The sequence below is a fragment of the Octodon degus genome, unplaced genomic scaffold, assembly GCF_000260255.1.
Source record: "Octodon degus isolate 3935 unplaced genomic scaffold, OctDeg1.0 scaffold00088, whole genome shotgun sequence".
Classification (NCBI taxonomy): domain Eukaryota; kingdom Metazoa; phylum Chordata; class Mammalia; order Rodentia; family Octodontidae; genus Octodon; species Octodon degus.
In genome coordinates this window covers 4126659-4147151 of record NW_004524664.1, presented here as the reverse complement: position 1 = coordinate 4147151, position 20493 = coordinate 4126659, and the positions used below count along the sequence as shown (strand labels likewise).

Here is a 20493-nt window from a genome sequence, read left to right as displayed (position 1 = left end):
TTCTGGCGGAACCGGGGATTGAACTCAGACCCTTGTGCTTGCCAGGGAAGCACTTATTCCACTGAGCCATATCCCCTGCCCCACTAGATGTTTTTTGTAGGTTGATAAGAAGTAATTTTTAGGGCCAGCCAAATAGCTCAGCAGATTAAAACACCTGCAAGCAGGTACAAGGGTTTGATCCCCAGGCCTGCTGTGCTGGCCCCACTCCCGGGGCACACAGAGATGGCAATTGAGACTGGGCGTGGTGACCACGTGCCAATAATCCTAGCTCTGTAAACAGTCGGATCACTATGAGTCCAGTCTAGTAGTGAGACCCTAAACCCACTGTAGACCCTTCCCTAAAAAATAATTTAAACAAAAAGGGGCTGGGGAGATGGCTCAGTGGAATAAATGCTTTCTGGCAAGTGCAAGGGCCTGAGTTCAATCCCGGTTCCGCAAAAAAAAAAAAAAAAAAAAGAAGTAAATTTTGCCATACACCACAAGCCTACTATTGTTTTGGTTTTTCTTTTTTCCTTTTTGAGGGAGTAGGGAAAGGGAAGGTACAGGAAATTTAACCCAGAGTTGCTGCACTGACTACAACCCTATCCTTTTCGGGATTTTTGTTTTGTTTTTGAGACAAGGTCTTGCTACATAGTGCCAGCTCGCCTTGGACTCACTCATGTAGCCCGGGCTGACCTTGAATTCATGGTGATCATCCTGCCTCAGCCTCCCAGATGCTGAGATTATACAGGCGCATTTCATCTTGTTCAAGTCCCCAGCCTTTTAATTTTATTCAACTGGGTCTCACTAAGTTGCCCACATTGACCTACAGTTTGTGACCCTCCTGCCTCAGCCTCCCAAGCAGCTAGAACTGCAGGTGTGCATCACTGTGCTCAGCAGTAAGACTGATTGAACAGGAAAAATTGTGTTAAAGGAGCAACTTAATTATACTATTCTAAATATTCCTTCTTTTTTTTTTTTTTGCGGAACTGGGGATTGAACTCAAGCCCTTGCACTTGCCAGGGAAGCGCTTATTCCACTGAGCCATCTCCCCCGCCCTCTTTAAAATATTTTTATTTTAGTCCTCTTATTTAGACTCAAGAACATCCTTAAGATTAACAACATGCAGTATATCTGGCAGAATTTCAAACTCTTAATAGTATAGGTATAAAAAACATTAAGCAAAATCATATTTCCTAAAAGGTTAAAAAACTGTCAGCGTTCAGGTTAGGAAAAAATGTAAAGGCATTTGAAAGGCATAAAACCATTGCATCTTTCTTTTATTTTCTGAATAATAAAGTTCATAATGTTAAAAAGCAAAGAACTGTGTATAGAAAGAATGATTTATATATCAGCATTTTCTAAAAACTGAAGCTTAATGCTCATTACATATGAGCATTTTCTAAAACCTGAGAACTACACTCTTACTGTTACTGAGGCTAATCTGGCCACTAGCTCTTAGGAAGGGGCAGCAAGCTAAGAGCTAATGGGTGGCCTGGTGGAGAAGCCCACTCAAGTGCTAGGGAGAAGTGATGAGTGTTTGACTAAAGCCTCTACTCACATGCCTTTGGCACTACGCCAGCCATGGAGGCAGACTGCACAAAACTTTTCACATGTTTTTCATTTGGCAGGAGGAAAAACAGCTAAGACAGATTTTAAAAATACACAATTTCAGGGGCCTGCTAGTTAGCTCAGTTGTTTAAGCACCTGCTCATGCAAACGAAGTCAGGCACAGGATACCGAGGTTCAATCCCCAGCTCCACCTGCCTTACCAGACCCACCCCTAAGGCAGCCTAAGCCACAAAAAAATTTCTCAAAATACACAATTTCAGTGGTGATCATCATTCTCCTGCTGCCTAGATATTTGTCACATTTCCACTGTTGAGTAAATATACTTCTTCTAAATAACAGCCATTCCTGGGCTGGTGAGATGGCTCAGTGGTCTAAAGCACCTTCTTAGAACAAGCTTAGCAAAGCACAGGAACCAAGGTTCAATCCCCCAGCACCACATGCCAGCCAGCCCCGCCCCCTGGTGGGCTGAGCTGGCCACACACACACACACACACACACACACACACACACACACAAATAAATAAATAAATAACAGCCATTCTTCAGAAGGCCAAAGAGCTCAAAACAAGTACTGAGAAAAATGTTGTAGGTAAGTCATGAAGTGTATTATTTTAGATGAACTTTTGGGGGCCAGGGAGATGGCTCAGTAGAATGAATAAGTGATTGCCTGACAAGTGCAAGGGCCTGAGTTCAATCCCCAGCTCCGTCAAAAAAAAAGAAAAAAAGAAAAGAAAGAAAGAAAGAAATTTTGTTTGCTCCAAAAAGAATACAAGAAAGGAAAGGAGTATGAAGGACATGGACAATTGTTTCAGACTTTTTCTCTAGGCCTTTAGTTCTGCTTCCTTGAGGACTCTGGAGTAGGGGAGCTGTCCAGTAGCATCAGCTGGACACACACACACACACACACACACACTTACATGTGTGTATGTTTCCCTTCACTGTCAAGTCTTCTACAAGTTAACCACCAAGGGCTGGGACTGAGGGGACAAAAAGGAAGCAGCATAAACGTATAAAAAATTTAAACACTTAAAACAACTGTACTATTGGGCCAGGGATATAGCTCAGTGGCATAGCACCTACCTGACAAGCCCAAGGCCCTGAATTTGATTATTGGTAGCAAAAAAAACACAAACAAACAAACACCACATCATATTATAAAACAACTATACTGACAGAGTATAACAGATGTTCAAGGTAAAGCCATGAATTTTAAAAACATATTAAGTTAAAAAATATTCATATATGCCTAGCTCTAATTATTGCTTGGCTTAGCAAAAGCACAACACAGGATAAGCAAGTCTTTTTGCAGTTCTGGCCTTAAAAGTTTTATTATGGCATCTACTTAAGCTTATGACTACCCTCATGTGTGACAAAAGTTTAATTCATCAAAATTCAACTGACTGGCCTGGGATATAGCTCAGTGACACAGTGTCTGCCTGGCAAGTGCAAGGTCATGAGTTTGATTCCCAGTACAAAAAAAAAAAAAAATTCAACTCACTAGATTTAGCTCTTCACTCTACTTTTTTGAAGGAGAGGAGGTAGGAGGGAGAGAAGAAAGAAGATGGGGAAGAAAGTAGAGGACAGAAAGAAGGTAAGAGAGAGACCACGAAAATCCTGGATTTCCCCCCAAAACCAACTTTCAAGCTAAGGTATTACTCTCAATGAGTGTAATCAATGTTACTCTCTACATGTATAGTTTTGGTCAAAAATAATGTTCCTTTACCCTAAAGTACTTTAAGATCCTAAGTAATTAGATGTTAAATTATGCTCAGCAGATTCACTAAGAAAACTGAAACTCCATTCCCTGGCAAGCGCAAGGACCTGCGTTCAATACCCGGTTCCACCACAAAAAGAAAACTGAAACTCTTAAATTATATGTAAATATGCAAATCTTAGGATATGACAGTTAACTGAAGGTTTAAGTATAGAGTCAGGCAGATTTCCAACAAAGACAGACTGGTTTTACAATCTAACTGTAAAGTGACTAGTAGAAACATCACTGCATTGAATTTTTCCTGGATTCTAATAAATCAGAAAGACATGAAAAAGACTGTTTTATCTTGACTTTCATAGCTTCCAGACCCTTTCTATTTTGAGGTATTTAGTTTAGTCTAACTTTATTAACAAAGGCAAAAAACCTAATCTAATAAATAAACTGGATTATTTTTCTATTTGCCAGATTCTCTATAGCAAAGACAAGACAGGCTAGCAACACAGTTCTAAGCACTAATAAGCTAAAGCAAATTCATGTTTTACCCATCTTTTTGATTCCCAAAGCCAGTATCTTTTCACTACAAGTCTAGGAAAGAAATGCCAACTGCAATGATTCTATAGTCCACATAGCTAAGTTCTCTTTCCACTTACTTTTACTTGACAGTCATAAAGGATACAGTGGGCTAGGTTTTTTTGGGAGGCAGTTGATAAATGACATAAGAACACAAGAGGCACACACTTTAGCAATCTTTGGATTCTAAAGCCTTCTTCTCACCCATGGAGAACTAAGATATCAGAATAGCTGAGGTGTTCCTGATTATCATTTATCTCATTATATTCCTTTCCTGTCTTTATAGTTTTCAAGCTACCTATCTCTGACACACTCCCCAGTGGAATGAGTACCCTCAAGAACACCCCAAGTGAAAATTGTGCTTTTCACATTCACTGCCCTATTGGGGCCGGGGAGATGGTTCAGTGGAATAAGTGCTTCCCTGGAAAGCGCAAGGGCCTGAGTTCAATCCCTGGTTCCACAAAAAAAAAAAAAAAGGAAACAAGACATTCACTGCCATATCTTGGTTTGTTTTTGTTGTTTTTCATTTTTTACTGCCATATCTTCTAAGAACAGTGTCTAGCTCTGGGCAGGCATCAAATCATTATACATTAAATGAGTAAGAAAATGATAAAACAATAAGAAAACATGTTGAAACACCACAATTGATTCTGTGAAAGCCTAGAACCATTGTGATCTTTACTCCAAAAAAAGATCACATTTGAGTTGTATGAAGTAACAAATCCCATCTACCAAGGGAAAGTGAGTTAGTAAGAAGTAAACGTTTGAACAAAAAATAAACTAATTTATTCATCACTTAGCTAATAAACATATATCACTTTCTTCCCAAATCAATGTCTAAAAATCAGCTGCAATTCATATCATGAACTCTGTATTCAAGTTAAAATGGATGTAACACAATTATTATTATTACATTATTGCCAAACAACTTGACATCCAAACGCAGATATAGTATTTAAAAAATCAGCACCATACATTTTAAATTATCTATGAAGGATATCAGGGCCGGCCAGATAGCTCAGCAGACTAAAGTGCCTGCTTAGGCAGAGCACAGCAGCCAGGGTTTGATCCACAGGACACACTGAGACAGTGATTGAGAGTGGGCATGGTGGGGCACGCCTATAATTCCAGCACTTGGGAGGCTGAATACAGGAGAATCACTACGAGTCTGATCTACGTAGTGAGACCCTAGAGACCTTGTAAATATATTTAAGAAAAAAAAAGGATAGGCCATGGATATAGCTCAGCAGCACAACACCTACCTGGCAGGCATGACATCCTGAGTTTGGTTCCCGGCACCCCAAAGAAATCATCTATGAAGGATCACTTTTATAAAACACCACCTTAAGTATTACTCAATACATATGAATACAAACTCTGGTTTTGATAAAAAGGGTTCTTTTACATCAGTTTATTAAGTAGCAAACACATTAGCAATTAGTGTTAAACCTAAGTTCTACCAGTAAAAGTTGGTCTAAAATAAATGAAAAATACTTTTTTGTGTCTTTCTTCTTCATCTTCAAAAATCAGCAAGTAAAAATAACTGAGGGTCTTAAAACAAAGAAACATAAACAAGATTCTTGGTATTATATGATTTTTAAAATAGTTCTTCAGTTTAATGATGCCCATTCATTAGTTCAACAAATATTTACTCAAACCCTTATAAATATTTTAAGGGGCTGGAGAGATGGCTCGGTGGTCTGGGGCACCTACTTGGAGCAAGCTTGGCAAAGCGCGGGGACCGCGGTTCAATCCTCCGGCACCACATGCCGGCCAGCCCCGCCCCCTGGTGGGCTGAGCTGGCCACACACACACACACACACACACACGCACACATAAATAAATATTTTAAAAAAATAAATATTTTAAGCATTTTGCTAGCCATTAGAAGTCCCCAGGAATACTCATATTTAAAGGGATAAAAGCTAACAAAAATCTCTTCGATTTCTAGTATATCAGAAAAATTACAAAATTTTTCAAAAATGTGTTTTAACTTACATTTTGCTCTTCAGCTTCTAATTTGGGGATTTTGTGTGATTTGCGCTCTTCAGATCTAGATGAGTCATGCTTGTTGCTTTTTTTCCTTTTTTCTTTTCTACTTTCATGCTTTGACTTTATGTGTTCAGTTGCCTGTACTTCATTTAAAAGGTCTCCACAAAGTGAAGACTCAAACAATTCCCTGCCATTCTGGATAGTTTTGGTTATTTTTAGTTTAATTTCAGGTGAGCCAGTCTTCTTTGGAATCACAGTTTGTGGTACCGAAGGAGGAGGAGGTGGCTGAGGAGGTGAAGGTTTTTCTAGAATTTCATGTGGTCTTGTATTTGGAATTTCTGAATGGTAATATTCAGTGGGGCTAAAGTTTCTAACTGCACCAAAGCCATTGGCTGATCCGTTGGGATACTGATTATATGACTGGTATTTGGATTGAGTTTCATACATGCTGATTGATGGTGGGTAGCCATTTGTAAGTGGAGGAAGGTCATCTGTTGTAGGTGGGTACTGAAAGCCTTGCTGCAAGGTAGCTTCATATGGTGTCTGGCCACCATCTTCAACAATGTCACTGTTGTTATCAAAGGCATCCTCCTGACGGATGTTGGCGGAGTCAATGAGTTGAGGTGGTTGCTGAATTGTGTTTCCCATGATCCCTTGCATGAAAGAGAAAGAGAAATCCATTGTTCTGCTCCAGCATCCTTAACTGTCCCTTTCTCTCATCGGGCCTAAAATTAGAAAAGAAGGAATTAAAAGGTAATAATATCCTTGCATGCTGCAACCTAATCAATTAAAAAAATTAAACTAGACCATTTGAACTTAATTTTCATATATAGATATGCATAGACAAATACTTTTTAAAACAAATGGCCAACATAAGACATAAAGCAAATACATTTTATCTTACATACTTATCTGTTTCAAATTCCTGATTATTTTTACAATTTTTAACAAAATTTTATTTACTTTGCAAACATGCAAAACATTCTTGACATTTCTGTTTCTCAGTTTACAGATTATTAAGATTAAAATTGGTATTTGTAAAGTAAGCAGCATCCTGACACACACAGATCGGTTTCCATATGCACTTCCTTTAAAATCATTCACACTTTGTCCAGTGATTCTCTGTATTATAAAAATAGAGTTCTGGCCGGCCAGATAGCTCAGGACTGCTTCCACAATGCTGGCAGCCTCAGTTTGCTGTAGTTCGATCCCCACAACACTCCAGCCATGCCAAAGTGCCCTGAAGGCATTCAAGGAGCAAAAAAAAAAAAAAAAAAAATCCTTATGACTGCTTCCAGATAGCTCAGGAGATTAAAGAGCCTGCTTAGGCAGAGCACAGTGGCGGGGGTTCATCCCTGGCATGCTTGCCAGCCCTGCCCACAGGACATGCTGAGATGGTGATTGAGACTGTCGTGGTGGCGCGCGCCTGTAATCCCAGCACTTGGAAGGCTGAAAACAGGAGAACCACTACAAGTCCGATCTATATAGTGAGACCCTGTATACCCTGTACATCCTGTCCTAAATTCATAAAAAAGTAAAGTTTTATTCCAAATATTTTAAACACAAAAGTAAAAATGCCTAGCCCTTACATCATTTTTCTATGTTACAGACAACTATGAACACTTTTGCGGGTACTTATTCACATCTTTCTCTGTACGTTTACTTACATATTTTAAAAGTCTGGGGAGGGGGATTCAACTCAGTGGTACAGAACCTGCCTGGTAAGCACAAGGTTGAGTTCAATTCCCAGCACCAAAAGAAAGAAAAGGGGGGGGGGTGTATCCTTACTTGTTTCACTTAATAATATATCCTGAATGTATTTCTATACCAGCACATACAATTTTTATATATACTATCCTTGAAATGGTCAAAGAGGCTGGCAAGATAGCTCAGTGGTCTAAAGCGCTTGCTTAGGCAAGTGCAGGGGACCACAATTCGATCCTTGGCACCACATGTCACGCCAACACTGCCCCCAAGGTGGGTTGAGCCACAAAAAAAAAAAAAAAAAAAAGGAAATGGTCAAAGAGTAAACATATCAGTATAATGCACTCAACCATTTGAATGCTGATAGTCAACTAGCTGCATACAACTTTTTAGTATTATGAACAGGTTTACAGAAAACACAGCTGGGTGTGGCAGTATATGCCTATAATCCAAGCACTTGAAAGGCTGAGCCAAGAGAAATGCCAGAGTTTGAGGCCAGTCTGGGCTACACAGTGAGTCAAGGCCAGCCTGAATTACATACCAAGACTCTGTCAAAAAAACAAAAACAAAAACACCAGAACACACTCTTGGTCTCATTTCTCTACTCTTGAGTGCATTAAATATCTACCTCTAATAAATCCTCATGTCTTTAAACAAAAATTCTTGAAATTGTATTTATATTTTGTGCATTCATATACTCCTATAGAACAGATTCAAAATGTTGACGGATACTGCAAAGCTGTTCTATTAGATGGGGTTTTGCACTGAGCTATATGCTCCCAGTGTGTGTACCAGGAATCAAACTTAGGACCTTGCACTTGCCAGGCAGGCACTTTTGCCATTGAGCTATATCCTTGGCCCCAGTCTTTTTATTTGTTACGTTGAGACAGGCTCTCACAAAATCACCAAGTTGCCTAGGCTGGGCTCAAACTTAAGATCCTTGTGCCTCAGCTTCCCAGATAACTGGAAGTAATAGCATGTACCAATACACTCAGCTTATTAGCTGTATCCTTACCGATTTGCACTCACAGTGAGGGACGATGCCTAATTCTCTATACTCCTATCAGTATCTAGAAGCGCAAACAAATGCATGCTTTAGTGGAGACTGAACACAAGGAGAATTTGGCTACACCCTCCACCCTTTTAAATTTATTTTAGAGGTAGGACACCTTTTAAGTAGATGCATCTCCAAGCCTGGCCTCTAGCTGCTTTCAACAAGGGGCACAGAGTAGAATCAAGTGGAGTACTTTTACAAAATACAAATGTAACAATCTCCCGAAGATTTTAATTTAATGAAAGTGGGGTGAGGCTCATATCTGGAGTATATAAAACCACATTCCAACTGATTTCAACCCACACATTTAATCATTGCATTATACTCTTACAATCATTGCACTCTTCTAGAAGGTATGGCTACATTATGTAACAATGTTATGAAATAGAGAAGTATTTGATACAAGACCACCCTCCTTTGTCATAAAGTTTAACAAGTTCACATCTCAAGAAAGGGGAGTAATGGGCAGTCCAAATATTATTTTGGTATTTTCATCTGGAAAGTTCAAAGCAGGATTTTAAAAGAATAAAGAAAGTTCAAAGCAGTAAACTGTTTTTACTACTTTATCAACTCTGACGCAATGATCAAAGCTGCTTGGAATACTATGAAGGATTCTAAGGTGTCACATTAGTTCAGTTCTAAGAATGATTAATAAAATCTACCCCCCTTATATTTACCATAATGGTAGAGAAATCAATCTAAATCAGTAAAGAGAAAAGGAAAATTAAACGTAACAGTGTCCTTTTCAAGGTACAACCACCCAACTTATACAGTTGCTGTTCATTCTGCTATAATAGAAATAATTTTAGTGTTCTGAAATTAAAAGCAAATGAATAAGGTGGCATACAAAAAACAAATCAAACTCTAGAAACTACTAGAGGCATTAGAAGAGGGGAGTAAAGAAAAAGGACTCTCATTTTCTCAGCATCTATTTTGGGCTAGGCATTTTATACATGTATATATAGTTTATACATATCTTAACATGTTCCCACCAGCTTGAAGCACTCCTGGTACATGAGTGATGGTCCCACTGGGTGGCTTGTACCACTGGTGATATGAACAAATCTAATCACTTTCATTGGTCTTTTTACTAGTAAAATTTTTTAAAAGTAAAAAAAAATAAATAAATAATAGAAAGTCTATAAAATGGACCAAATCTAGTTAGCTGCTTGAATTTGAATAATTACTTCCCAAATATAAATGCTAATACTATTAATAGCAATTAAAACTATAATCAACAGATTTAATTAAATTAAAAGTGGTTTGGATTAATGAATAGGTTTTGAATAGTTCTTTAAATTTTAACATGGAAATCTTACAACTATGCCACTGCTGGTATACATACTATAATAAACATTTACAACTGTTATCTCATAAATTAGCTGTATTACAATTTTTGTATTATTTTAATGTTTTCCTTAAGGAACTGTAATGATGACGTCTGGCCTGCTAGATCAACACCTTGTCTTTGTACTACTGGAATCAAAGACCCTCCTGAGAAGTGGTACAAGCCACTGATGGGACAGTTTGGTGACGACTGAATTAAAATCAGATCTGCCTAGCAGTGAGACATGACACCTGGCAGAGAAGTACAGCATTGTAATTCTCGGTTCACAAGTGGAAAAAATGAGAGCATCTAGTGAGTTAGCTGGCCTGGATGGACAGTACAGCAAAAAGACAGAACTATACTCTGAATTGAAGCCTGTCTGACTCTAAAGCCTGTAAATTTGTTTTTTTTAACCCATGCCATTTTCATTTCCCAAGCTACAAGTTTCTCAAGAAGGATTCCTTTCTTTCACTCATGTGCTTTCTTCCTTGGCATCTGCCAAAATTAACAATTATCCTAGTAGCCACCATTAGCATTTAAATAGTACTTTGTAGATGCTGTAAACCATTCTACGCACTTTGCATAGTTCTACAAGTAACTTTCCCAACAACTTCCAGGTAAATACTATCTCCCATTATAGATGAGAAACAGATACACAGAAGTTAAATAAGTAAACATAGCTAGTAAGTGACAGAACTGGGCTTCAACAAAGCAATATAATTCTAGAAGTCTGATTTATAGCCTGACTAGCAATGACAATCAATGTTAGAAATAATTTCTTTTTTTTTTTTTTTTGAAATAATTTCTTTATAATACATTTTAAGGGGCTGGAAATATAGCTCAATGGCATAAGCTCCTGGCAGGTAAGCAAGGTTCTGAGTTTGATCCCAGTACTACAAAAATAGATACATAAACAAATGCATACATATATAAAATATAATATACATGTATATATATGTATGTATTTGTTTATGTATTTATTTTAGGACCGAACATGATGGCACACACCTGTAATCCCAGCACTCAGAAAGCTGAGACAGGAGAGTTGCTGCAAGTTTGAGTTCAGCCAGGTCTACACAGTGAGTTCAAGGCCAGCCTAGTTTACATAATGAAGCTCTGTCTCAAAAAAAAAAAAAAGAAAGAAAGAAAAAAAAACTTTGTTATGCAGCAACAGTGCAAGGGAAATTTAAAATTCTCATTCAGATGAGCAAGGTGATGAATGCCTATAATCTTAGCATGCAGGAGGCTAAGGCAGGAGGACAACTACCAGCCTGAACTACACAAGACCCTGTCTAAAAAAAAAAAAAAAAAAAGTTCTCATTCATACTTCAAGCTGGAAGTCATGTTAGTTATGAAACATAACAAGACGCAACTTGTATTTTTGGTTTTCAGAACCGTCATATACAAAAATCACTTTTCAAATTATTCTCCCATGATTTTTTCAGAACTGTTTTCAAAGATTCAAGTTTCTGATGCTTTTGACATAGTTCTAAACATGTCTTTAAAAAGTGTGATATTAGGGGCTGGAGAGATGGCTCAGTGGCCTAAAGCACCTACTTGGAACAAGCTTGGCAAAGCACAGGGACCGAGGTTCAATCTTCCAGCACCACATGCCAGCCAGCCCCGCCCCCTGTTGGGCTGAGCTGGCCACACACACACACACACACACACACACAATAAATGTTAAAATAAAAAAAAATTAAAAAAAAAAAATAAAAAGTGTGATATTAGCCTTTTCTAGTACTAACTCTGAACATTTCACTCTGGTTTGCTAAGAAAAGAAATAACATTATTAGGGGCTGGCCAAATAACTCAGCAGATTAAAGCATCTGCAAGCAGGCACAGGGGCCAGGGGTTCAATCCCTGGGCTGCTGTGCTGGTCCTGCCCCCGGTGCATGCTAAGATGGCAAATGGGACTGGGCATGGTGGCGCATGCCTGTAATCCCAGCTCTTGGGAGGCTGTAAATAGGCGGATCACTATGAGTCCAATCTAATAATGAGACCCTGAACACCCTGTAAACCCTTCTAAAAAATATGAGGAAAAAAAAAAAAAGAAATAACATTATTTTACAATATGAGAGTTTCAAATCACAATTTCCCCAATACTGTGTGTATACATGTGTGCACACACTGGCAGCTGACCCCGGGACCTTGACCATGCTACAACCTCAGCGCAAGCTATTAATTCAAAGAGCATGATAATGGCAATCTGTCCACCAGAGAATATCCTTACTCTTAGGAAAGTCATGCAGCAAGCATGGTAGCACACCCTGCAATCCCAGCACCAAGGGGACCGAGGACTGGGCTACATAGTGAGTTCAGGACCTGCCTGAACTACATGGCAAAACCTTGTCTCATGAAAAAATGAATACATACATGAGTGAATGCAAACCATGCTAAAACATTTAAAGGTAAAGTATCATGATAAGAGTATCTCCGGGGCTGGTGAGATGGCTCAGTGGTCTAAAGCACCTACTAAAAACAAGCTAAGCTAAGCAAAGCACAGGGACTGCGGTTCAATCCCCCAGCACCACATGCCAGCCAGCCCCGCCCCCTGGAGGGCTGAGCTGGCCACACACACACTAAATAAATAAATAAATAAATGAGTATCTCCAACTTTTAAATGATTCAGGGGTTAAAACAAATACATATCTGAGTAAATCAAACAAGGCAAAACATTAATTGGCTAATCTAGATGTTGACTGTAAGGTTTTTTTTTTTAACTTTTCTAGAGGTTTTAACATTTTTTTCTGGGTGTGTGTGTGTGTGTGTGTGTGTGTGTGTTTCTGTAATGGGAACTGAGGCTAAAGCCTTCACACTCAGATACATCTCTAACCTTTCTAAAAGTTTTTTTTTTTTGTGTGTGTGTGTGTGTGCGTGTGTGTTGGTCTTTTTGAGATAGGGTCTTGCTAGGCAGTTCAGGCTGGCCTTGAGTTCACTTTGTAGCCCAGACTGGTTTTGAACTTGCAACAAGACTCCTACCTCAGCCTCCTGAGTGCTGGGATTATAGGCATGCACGCCCCACTTAAAAGGGTTTTTTGTTTATTTGTTTTGAGACAAGGTCTCAGTTACTGAAATGTCCAGGCTGGGCTAAAATGTGTGCTCTTACAAAAGTTACATTTCTTGTTATATAGGTCTTGCTTTATCTTGGTCTTAACCATCCAGCAGAATAGTATAAACCAAGACATAAAAAGTAAAGCCATATTAATACGCTGAGCTGTAAACGGCTCAGGTCAATAACTTCTGAAGATAACCCATTAATATTGTAGACTGCTAGACAGTGTTGGATTGTTTTGCTGAATTCAAACACCTGTAGTATTTAGATGCCAATAGAATACCCACCTCTGACAGGACTAAACAAAAAAAGGAGATACAAAGGAAAGATCATTTTGTATTTATATATACAAAATAGGATAGATATACAGCTACTTTCATTTAATTCAATGAGAAGAAAGAGGTGTAGTAATAGTGTTTGGACAGGATATCCTGTCTGCTTCTTGTACTACTGATAACCACTAAGAAGATAACAATGTACAATGTATTGATTATTGAAACTGTCCTATTAATCAGCTTTGAAACTGTCTTATTCATATTTGTTTCTCAATAAAATTAAAATATAAAATTAAAACAAAATGTGTGATCTTCCTGCCATCTCTGTCATGATTATAAGCATGTGTCATCATATGTGGCTTAAAGGAAAAAGTTTAAGGACAGAGGGGAAGAAAAGTCACTAACTGTGGTACATACCTAAAATCACAGTACTTGTGAAGCTGAGGCAAGAGAATTAAAAGTTTGAACCCAGCCTGGGTATGGGGTTGTATGCCTATAATGCCAGCATTCAGGAGACTGAGGCAGGAAGATCACATAAATTTGAGGCCTTCTTGATCTTCATGTTCAGTTCAAGGCCAGCCAAAACTAACTAGTGAATCCCTCTCAGAAACAAAAGCTAAACAAGCTAGGGATATAGCTGAGTACAAAGATCTTAGGTTCAAAAACAAAATAGCTGGCTCTGTGAGTAAAGAGTATGGTTACAGACTTCACTGGCAACCTTCAGTCCATCTGGTAAACATGTCCTGATTGACAAGTGGAATCAATTATCAAACATATACACTTAGTACACAGTGGCAAAGGTCCGATTACAGAGTGTGCACAGCTCAGAAACTTGGCCATTCTACAATCTGAGGTACAGGATCTCAGGATAAATCCTGAGGGCATTTCATTGACCTTCTCAGACCAAAAAGCTACAACTCTTGTTGCATAGGTCCTGCTTTACCTTGGTCTTAACTATCCAGTAGAAAAGTATGAAGACGAAATATAGGAAATAAAGCCATGCTGTTGGGTTGAGCTGTGGGGGACTCAGGTCAATAATTTCTGACATTGCCAGTTAAACAGAAGACCCAATGCTATAATGGGCTACTGGACTCTTTTAGAATATTTTGCTGAGTTTACACACCTATAATATTCAATAACGGAACTTAGAAAAAATGGGGTATACCGATGAATGTCCATTTTGTATCTGTGTATTCAAAGTGGTTAGGATAGATATATAGTTGCATTCTCTTAATGAATAGAATGATTTGTTCTAATGGTGTTTGTAAATAGGATCACAAGTCCACTTCTTGTATAGCAATTAACCACTGAGAAGAATATATACAGTGTATTATTTGTTGAAACTGTACTTCCGATTAGATTTGAAACTGTCTCATTGCTATCTGTTTATCAATATAACTTTGAAAAAAAATAAAATATACTATATTAGATTAACCAAAAAAAAAATATTAGCTATGGAAGAACAAAATTAAATAACATCTTATTCCACATTAGAAAGAAAAAAAAAAGGACCAAGCATGTAAGAAAAAAGATTAATTAAAGGACTGAAAGAAAAGAAAAAAAAAAAAGAAACTTGGCCAGCAGCACCCTTTGTTTACCAAGGACCCAGCCCTATGGCTAAGCTTGTACAGAGTGGCTTCTGTGTTGCAGGAGTGCAACCAGGAGGTATTCCTTCAATTGGAATTTCTTATCTGTGGCTGAAATGATGGAGGACTTGTTTCATTAGAGCCATCTGAAACTTACTTTGCCTGGAAGGTCACAGCAATGCGAAAACTTCCTGTGAGACAGACACAATGAAGATTTCAAAGATTTGAACTTGCCATCCTACAGCCATATTAACCCTAAAGGAAAGCTGTGAAGGGCAGGATAAAAGAAGTTGGAGTTTGCAATGGAAATGGATTCAGGGGCTTTACCACAACTGAAGCTAAGGATTACCTGGTTATCATTGTATAATAATGAGATGACTAAACAATCTGAAATTGGAGATTATTTACTTAAATGTGTTTAAAATATGTATTGTTTCACAGATTTTTGCATACTTATTTCTATATGGTGTAATGCACTGACGTTTTAAAATGACACAAATTATAAGAAATTACTGAGTAAAAAATAATTCCTAAATTACTAAGAGCTTCCTGTAACCCTGTGCTTCAATTTGCACATCCTTTGTCAGTGTCAGCCATGTGGATGAGTCACGGCCACTGCTTGACCAATTTGCTCTCTGTGAAAGCCTGAGAGAATGTTTTCTCTCCATGTGACTCTCCTGAGGCACACTCTACGTCACTGATCATGTTGCTCTGTGGCCCCATAATCTCCTTGATCAGAAAATTTGGGACACAACTGAGTTACATGATGTTACAGTATAGGTTCTCCTATGTCCTGAGTCTTCACTGACCTTGATAGGCTACTGCATACAGGGTTACAGGATAAATCCTGAGGGGACTTGACTAACCTTATGAGATACAAAAGTTACATTTCTTGTTATATAGGTCTTCCTTTATCTTGGTCTTAACAATCCAGCAGAAAAGTATAAAAATGAGGTATATAAAGTAAAGCCATATTAATATGCTGAGCTGTGAAAGGCTCAAGTCAACAAGTTCTGACATTTCCAGTCCTATGGATAATCCACTACTATTATGGACTACTTGACTATATTAGATTGTTTTGCGGAATTCACACACCTACAATATTTAAATGGCAATGGAACACCCATCTCTAACAAAACTAAACTTTTTGTTTAGTACTTTTCTGCATTATATCTCAGCACAATAGGATCAATAATCCAATCAAGGTGGAAGGTTTTTCAACAATTCCTTTTTAGAAGATATCTTAGGGGGTTTGGATGTAGTTTAGCAGCACAACATCTAACTGGCAAGTACAAAGTTGTGAGTTTGAGTTCTAGTACCAAAAAAAAAAAAAAAAGATATCTTAGCACATATATTTCTTTACACAGTGACTTACATGGTAATTTTGTATGTATCAGAATGTGGCAATTGGGGCCAGGGAGATGGCTCAGTAGAATAAGCGCTTGCCTGGCAAGCACAAGGGCCTGAGTTCAATCCCTGGTTCCACAAAAAAAAAAAAAAATCTGGTAATCAACCTTCAAACAACAGATACACTGACACAATGGAGTACTGTCCAAATTACAGGCTACAGTTCAATGGCCAGGTCCAAAGCCCAATTCCAGCAAGTGTTAGCTACATGACTTTTGACAATTTAATAAGTATTCCAAAATATTAGTTTTCCTTATCCAGAAACTGGAAAATTTTAACTGTCTACCTTGTTATATAGTGTCGTTCAAGGAACGAAGAGTCAAATCCATGAACCCTACTGTGGACAATATTTGGTGTATAGTGAGAACTCAACACTCGGTTATTCTCACTGCTTGTTATAATGGTTAGCACACAGAACTGGTAAAACCACCAGCCAACCATAATCTGACCTATGTGCATTTGCCATCTTTTATTTATTATTTTTTATTTTATGGCGGAACTGGGGATTGACCTCAGGCCCTTGTGCTTGCCAGGGAAGCGCTTATTCCACTGAGCCATCTCCCCGGCCCTTTGCCATCTTTTAGGAAGTCAAGATTTTAGGAGTTGAGACATAAAATAAATAATCTAAAACAAAAGGTTGAATAAGAATTAAATTGTTGGGGCTGGTGAGATGGCTCAGTGGTCTAAAGCACCTACTTAGAACAAGCTTAGCAAAGCACAGGGACCGCGGTTCAATCCCCCAGCACCACATGCCAGCCAGCCCCGCCCCCTGGTGGGCTGAGCTGGCCACACACGCGCGTGCACGCACACACACACACAATAAATAAATAAATAAAATTTAAAAAAAAAAAGAATTAAATTGTTATTACTACGGTTAGAAGAGAATCTGAGGAGGAAAAACAATCCCAGGAAAGAAACATGAAGTCATGAAGGACAAGAAAAGACTGGGGAAGCTAGAGGGGTTTTCTGTTTTTTTTTGCTTTTCTTTTTTTTTTTTTTTTTTGATAACAATAAAATTCTTCATAGGAGGGGTTTTCAATCACTGCAATAAAACTACTTTGTACAGGCCACCCAAAATTCTCACATCTGTGTCCTTAATAAATCCCTCATGAGGAGCCTTTTTTTTTTTGAGCCTTCTTAATTTATTACTAAATATAATATTAATAATAATGAGTGGCTAACATCTGAGAGTTTACTATATATCAATTCTACACTAAATGTTTTACATTTGCTATATTTTACTCCCCAGAACACACGGTTGTGGGAATACTATTACTATCCCCATTGTGAAAACAAAAATCATGGTCACAGTCCCACAGCCAGTAAATGGAAAATAAAAACACACTCTTTCACACCATAGCTCTTAAAGTTAGCTTATTTCCTGCAATCACAAACTGTAGGAAAGCAACAATAACAAAAAAAGAACTGCTCACATTTCTCTGTTCCCTCCCTAGAGTTAACAACTTGCAGGGAGACTAAATAATTGTGTTGGTCTTCTGCCCATTCTAATCTTTAGTTTCAAGGAAAGGAAATCTACATAAACAGCTCCTCATATATTCCTCCTCTATCAGGTACCCTGATGCATGAGAGGGAGGGAGGGTGCCTGTCACAATCTTGAGATCAGCCTGGGCAATTTAAACCCTGCACCTAAATAAAAGCAAAAAGGGCTTGGAGATGGTTCAGTGGTACAGTACCCTGGGCTAAAGCACAGCGCTGATAGGGTAGGGAGATCTTCCTCTGTTAACAAAGAAAAATAAAATCAATCAATAAATACCTTTTTGTTTAATTTTGTTATAGCTGTCCACAGTGTGTGTGTGTGTGTGTGTGTGTGGCCGGCTCAGCTTGTCCTGGAGGCAAGGCTGGTGTGGCATTTGGTGCTGAGGATCAAACCATGGTCTCTGTCCTTACCTAAGCTTGCCTAAGCATTTACTTTAGACCACTGAGCTATCTCACCAGCCCAGCCTAGCCTTATACCTCTTATTTACCAACTTATTTGTGGGCGGAATTATAATAGGTTTACAGAATTGTTTAGTCAAATCATAGATGCAGCCAAGCATAGCTGGGTTCATGTCCATAATCCCAGCACTCAGGAAGCTAAGACAGGAGGATTGGTTCGAGTTCAGGACCAGCCTGCAATAGCACATTCAAAACCCACCAAAAAAAAAAAAAAAAGACAGATGCAGAGAAAATAAAGAAAACAATTCATATCATGTGCTTCAAGAGAATAAACTTGAGCTGAGCATGGTGGCACATGCCTGTAATCCAAGCACGTAGAAGGCAGAAGCAGGTGGATCAGTGTAAATTTGAGGCCAGCCTGGGCTACAAAGTCACTTCAAAGCAAGCCTGAATTGCATAGCAAAACTAAAGAGAGAGAGAAAAAGAAAAGAGGGCTGGTGAGATGGCTCAGTGGTCTAAAGCACCTACTTAGAACAAGCTTAGCAAAGCACAAGGGACCGCGGTTCAATCCCCCAGCACCACATGCCAGCCAGCCCCGCCCCCTGGTGAGCTGAGCTGCACACACACACACACACACACACACACGCACACAAATAAATAAAATTTAAAAAAGAAAATGAATAAGCTTGAGTTCTTATGTGTACATGTACATATATACCATTTAATTATTAATGTAAAAAAGTATTAATGTAGATGCATAACTTAAGTCACTTTAACAGATTCATAAAAAGAGCAGTTCTCAGTACAAAGTAAATTTGTTGGATATGACTTTATAGAATTACATGCTGTACCATTTATATACTCATTTTAAATACCAGTCTTAGGGCAGGCCAAATAGCTCAGTGGATTAAAGCGCCTGCTAAGCAGGTGCAGGGGCCAGGGGTTCGATCCCCAGGGCCTGCCTGCTACACCAGCCCTGCCCCCAGGGCTCACTGAGGCAGCAATTGTGACTAGGCGTGGTGATGCTCATCTGTAATTCCAGCTCTTGGGTGACTATAAGCAGGTAGATCACTATGAGTCTGATCTAGTAGTGAGAACCTGAACACCCTGTAGACCCTTCCCTAAAATGCAAATAAATACTAGTCTTTTTCTTAATGAAAGAAAACTATATTATATGGTGAAATTCTTCATACTGCCATCATTACTTAGGCCTTTGGGGATCAGAGTGGTTCTAATATGCTACATAAATGGCCTACTTCTGTATTCAAATCCACCACTCCTTACATATATTCCCAGGTTAATTTGTAAATCTAACCACATCGTTCTTCAGATTAAACTTCTTCTCAGGTTTTTCACTATCTAAAGAAAGCCTAAACACTCCGACCTACTTGTTCATCCTAAAGCCACTCCACTAATAATGCTAAGCTACTAAGGGTTAAAGTACATGTGATTTCATACCTTAATCCCTTTACTATTGTGATCTCCTGTATATCTTATTTATATTTATTTATTGTCTTTTTAAGACAGGGTCTTGCTATGCAGTTGAGGCTGGCCTTGATCTTACTTTGTAGCCCAGGCTGGGCTCAAACTCCCAACCATCCTTGTACTTCAGCCTCCCAAGTGCTGGGATCACAGGCGAGTGCCACCATGCCTAGCTTCCTGCATATCTTGTGCTACTATGCCCTCTTATTCTTTTTTGGCTTAACTTTAACCATCTTGTGACTACAAAACAACATTTCTAAGTAGTCACAGAAGTTCTAAGATAGTCTGTGTAACTCTCCTCTGTGTTCCTAAAAATACCCTATGCATACCTCTTGGAATTAACTACTTATATGAGTTCTCAAGAGCAGGAGGTAATTTTATTCCCATATTTCATACGCTTTCAGAATATAAGTGGAAGGATAAGAAGGCAGAACTCAATCTCTTAAACTGAATTGTGTAAATTTAAGAACTGTCACATATAAGTGAAACACTTTAAAGAACTACTGAGGATCTCTCCATGGAGACAGTAAAGAGCAAAGCAGCTGCCATCTCCTCAGGTAACATCTGACTGACAATGCTTATCTATTCACCTCTGAGACTCAGCTCTGGAAAGAACCTACCTAGAAAGTTTAAAATCACCAGAAGTGAAGTTAAACCACCTTCCAGGGAGTCTATTAATCTAACGAAAGATGAAAATATATTTTAAAAAGTATCATACAGCTAGGAATTGATGCATATCTGTACTTCTTGTTATTTGGGAAGCTGCAGTAGGAGGACAAGTTCAAGGCAAACCTAAGCAATTTAGTGAGACACTTCTCAAAATAAAACAAACTGGGTACATAGCTCAGTAGTAGAGAACTTGCTTATGATGTACAAAGTC

At 38.6% G+C, this 20493-nt stretch overlaps 1 protein-coding gene across 5 annotated transcripts in view; it reads right to left on the bottom strand.

Moving 5' to 3' along the window:
- Nsd3 (nuclear receptor binding SET domain protein 3) overlaps window positions 1-20493 on the bottom strand; it is a 136207-nt gene that overhangs the window by 81481 nt on the left and 34233 nt on the right. For all 5 annotated transcript variants that reach the window (XM_004637246.3, XM_004637248.2, XM_004637249.3 and 2 more), the window contains exon 2: window positions 5834-6552. In XM_004637246.3, coding sequence (XP_004637303.1) covers window positions 5834-6508 — 675 coding nt within the window. In that variant the 5' untranslated portion in view covers window positions 6509-6552. The remainder of the gene's footprint in view (window positions 1-5833; window positions 6553-20493) is intronic.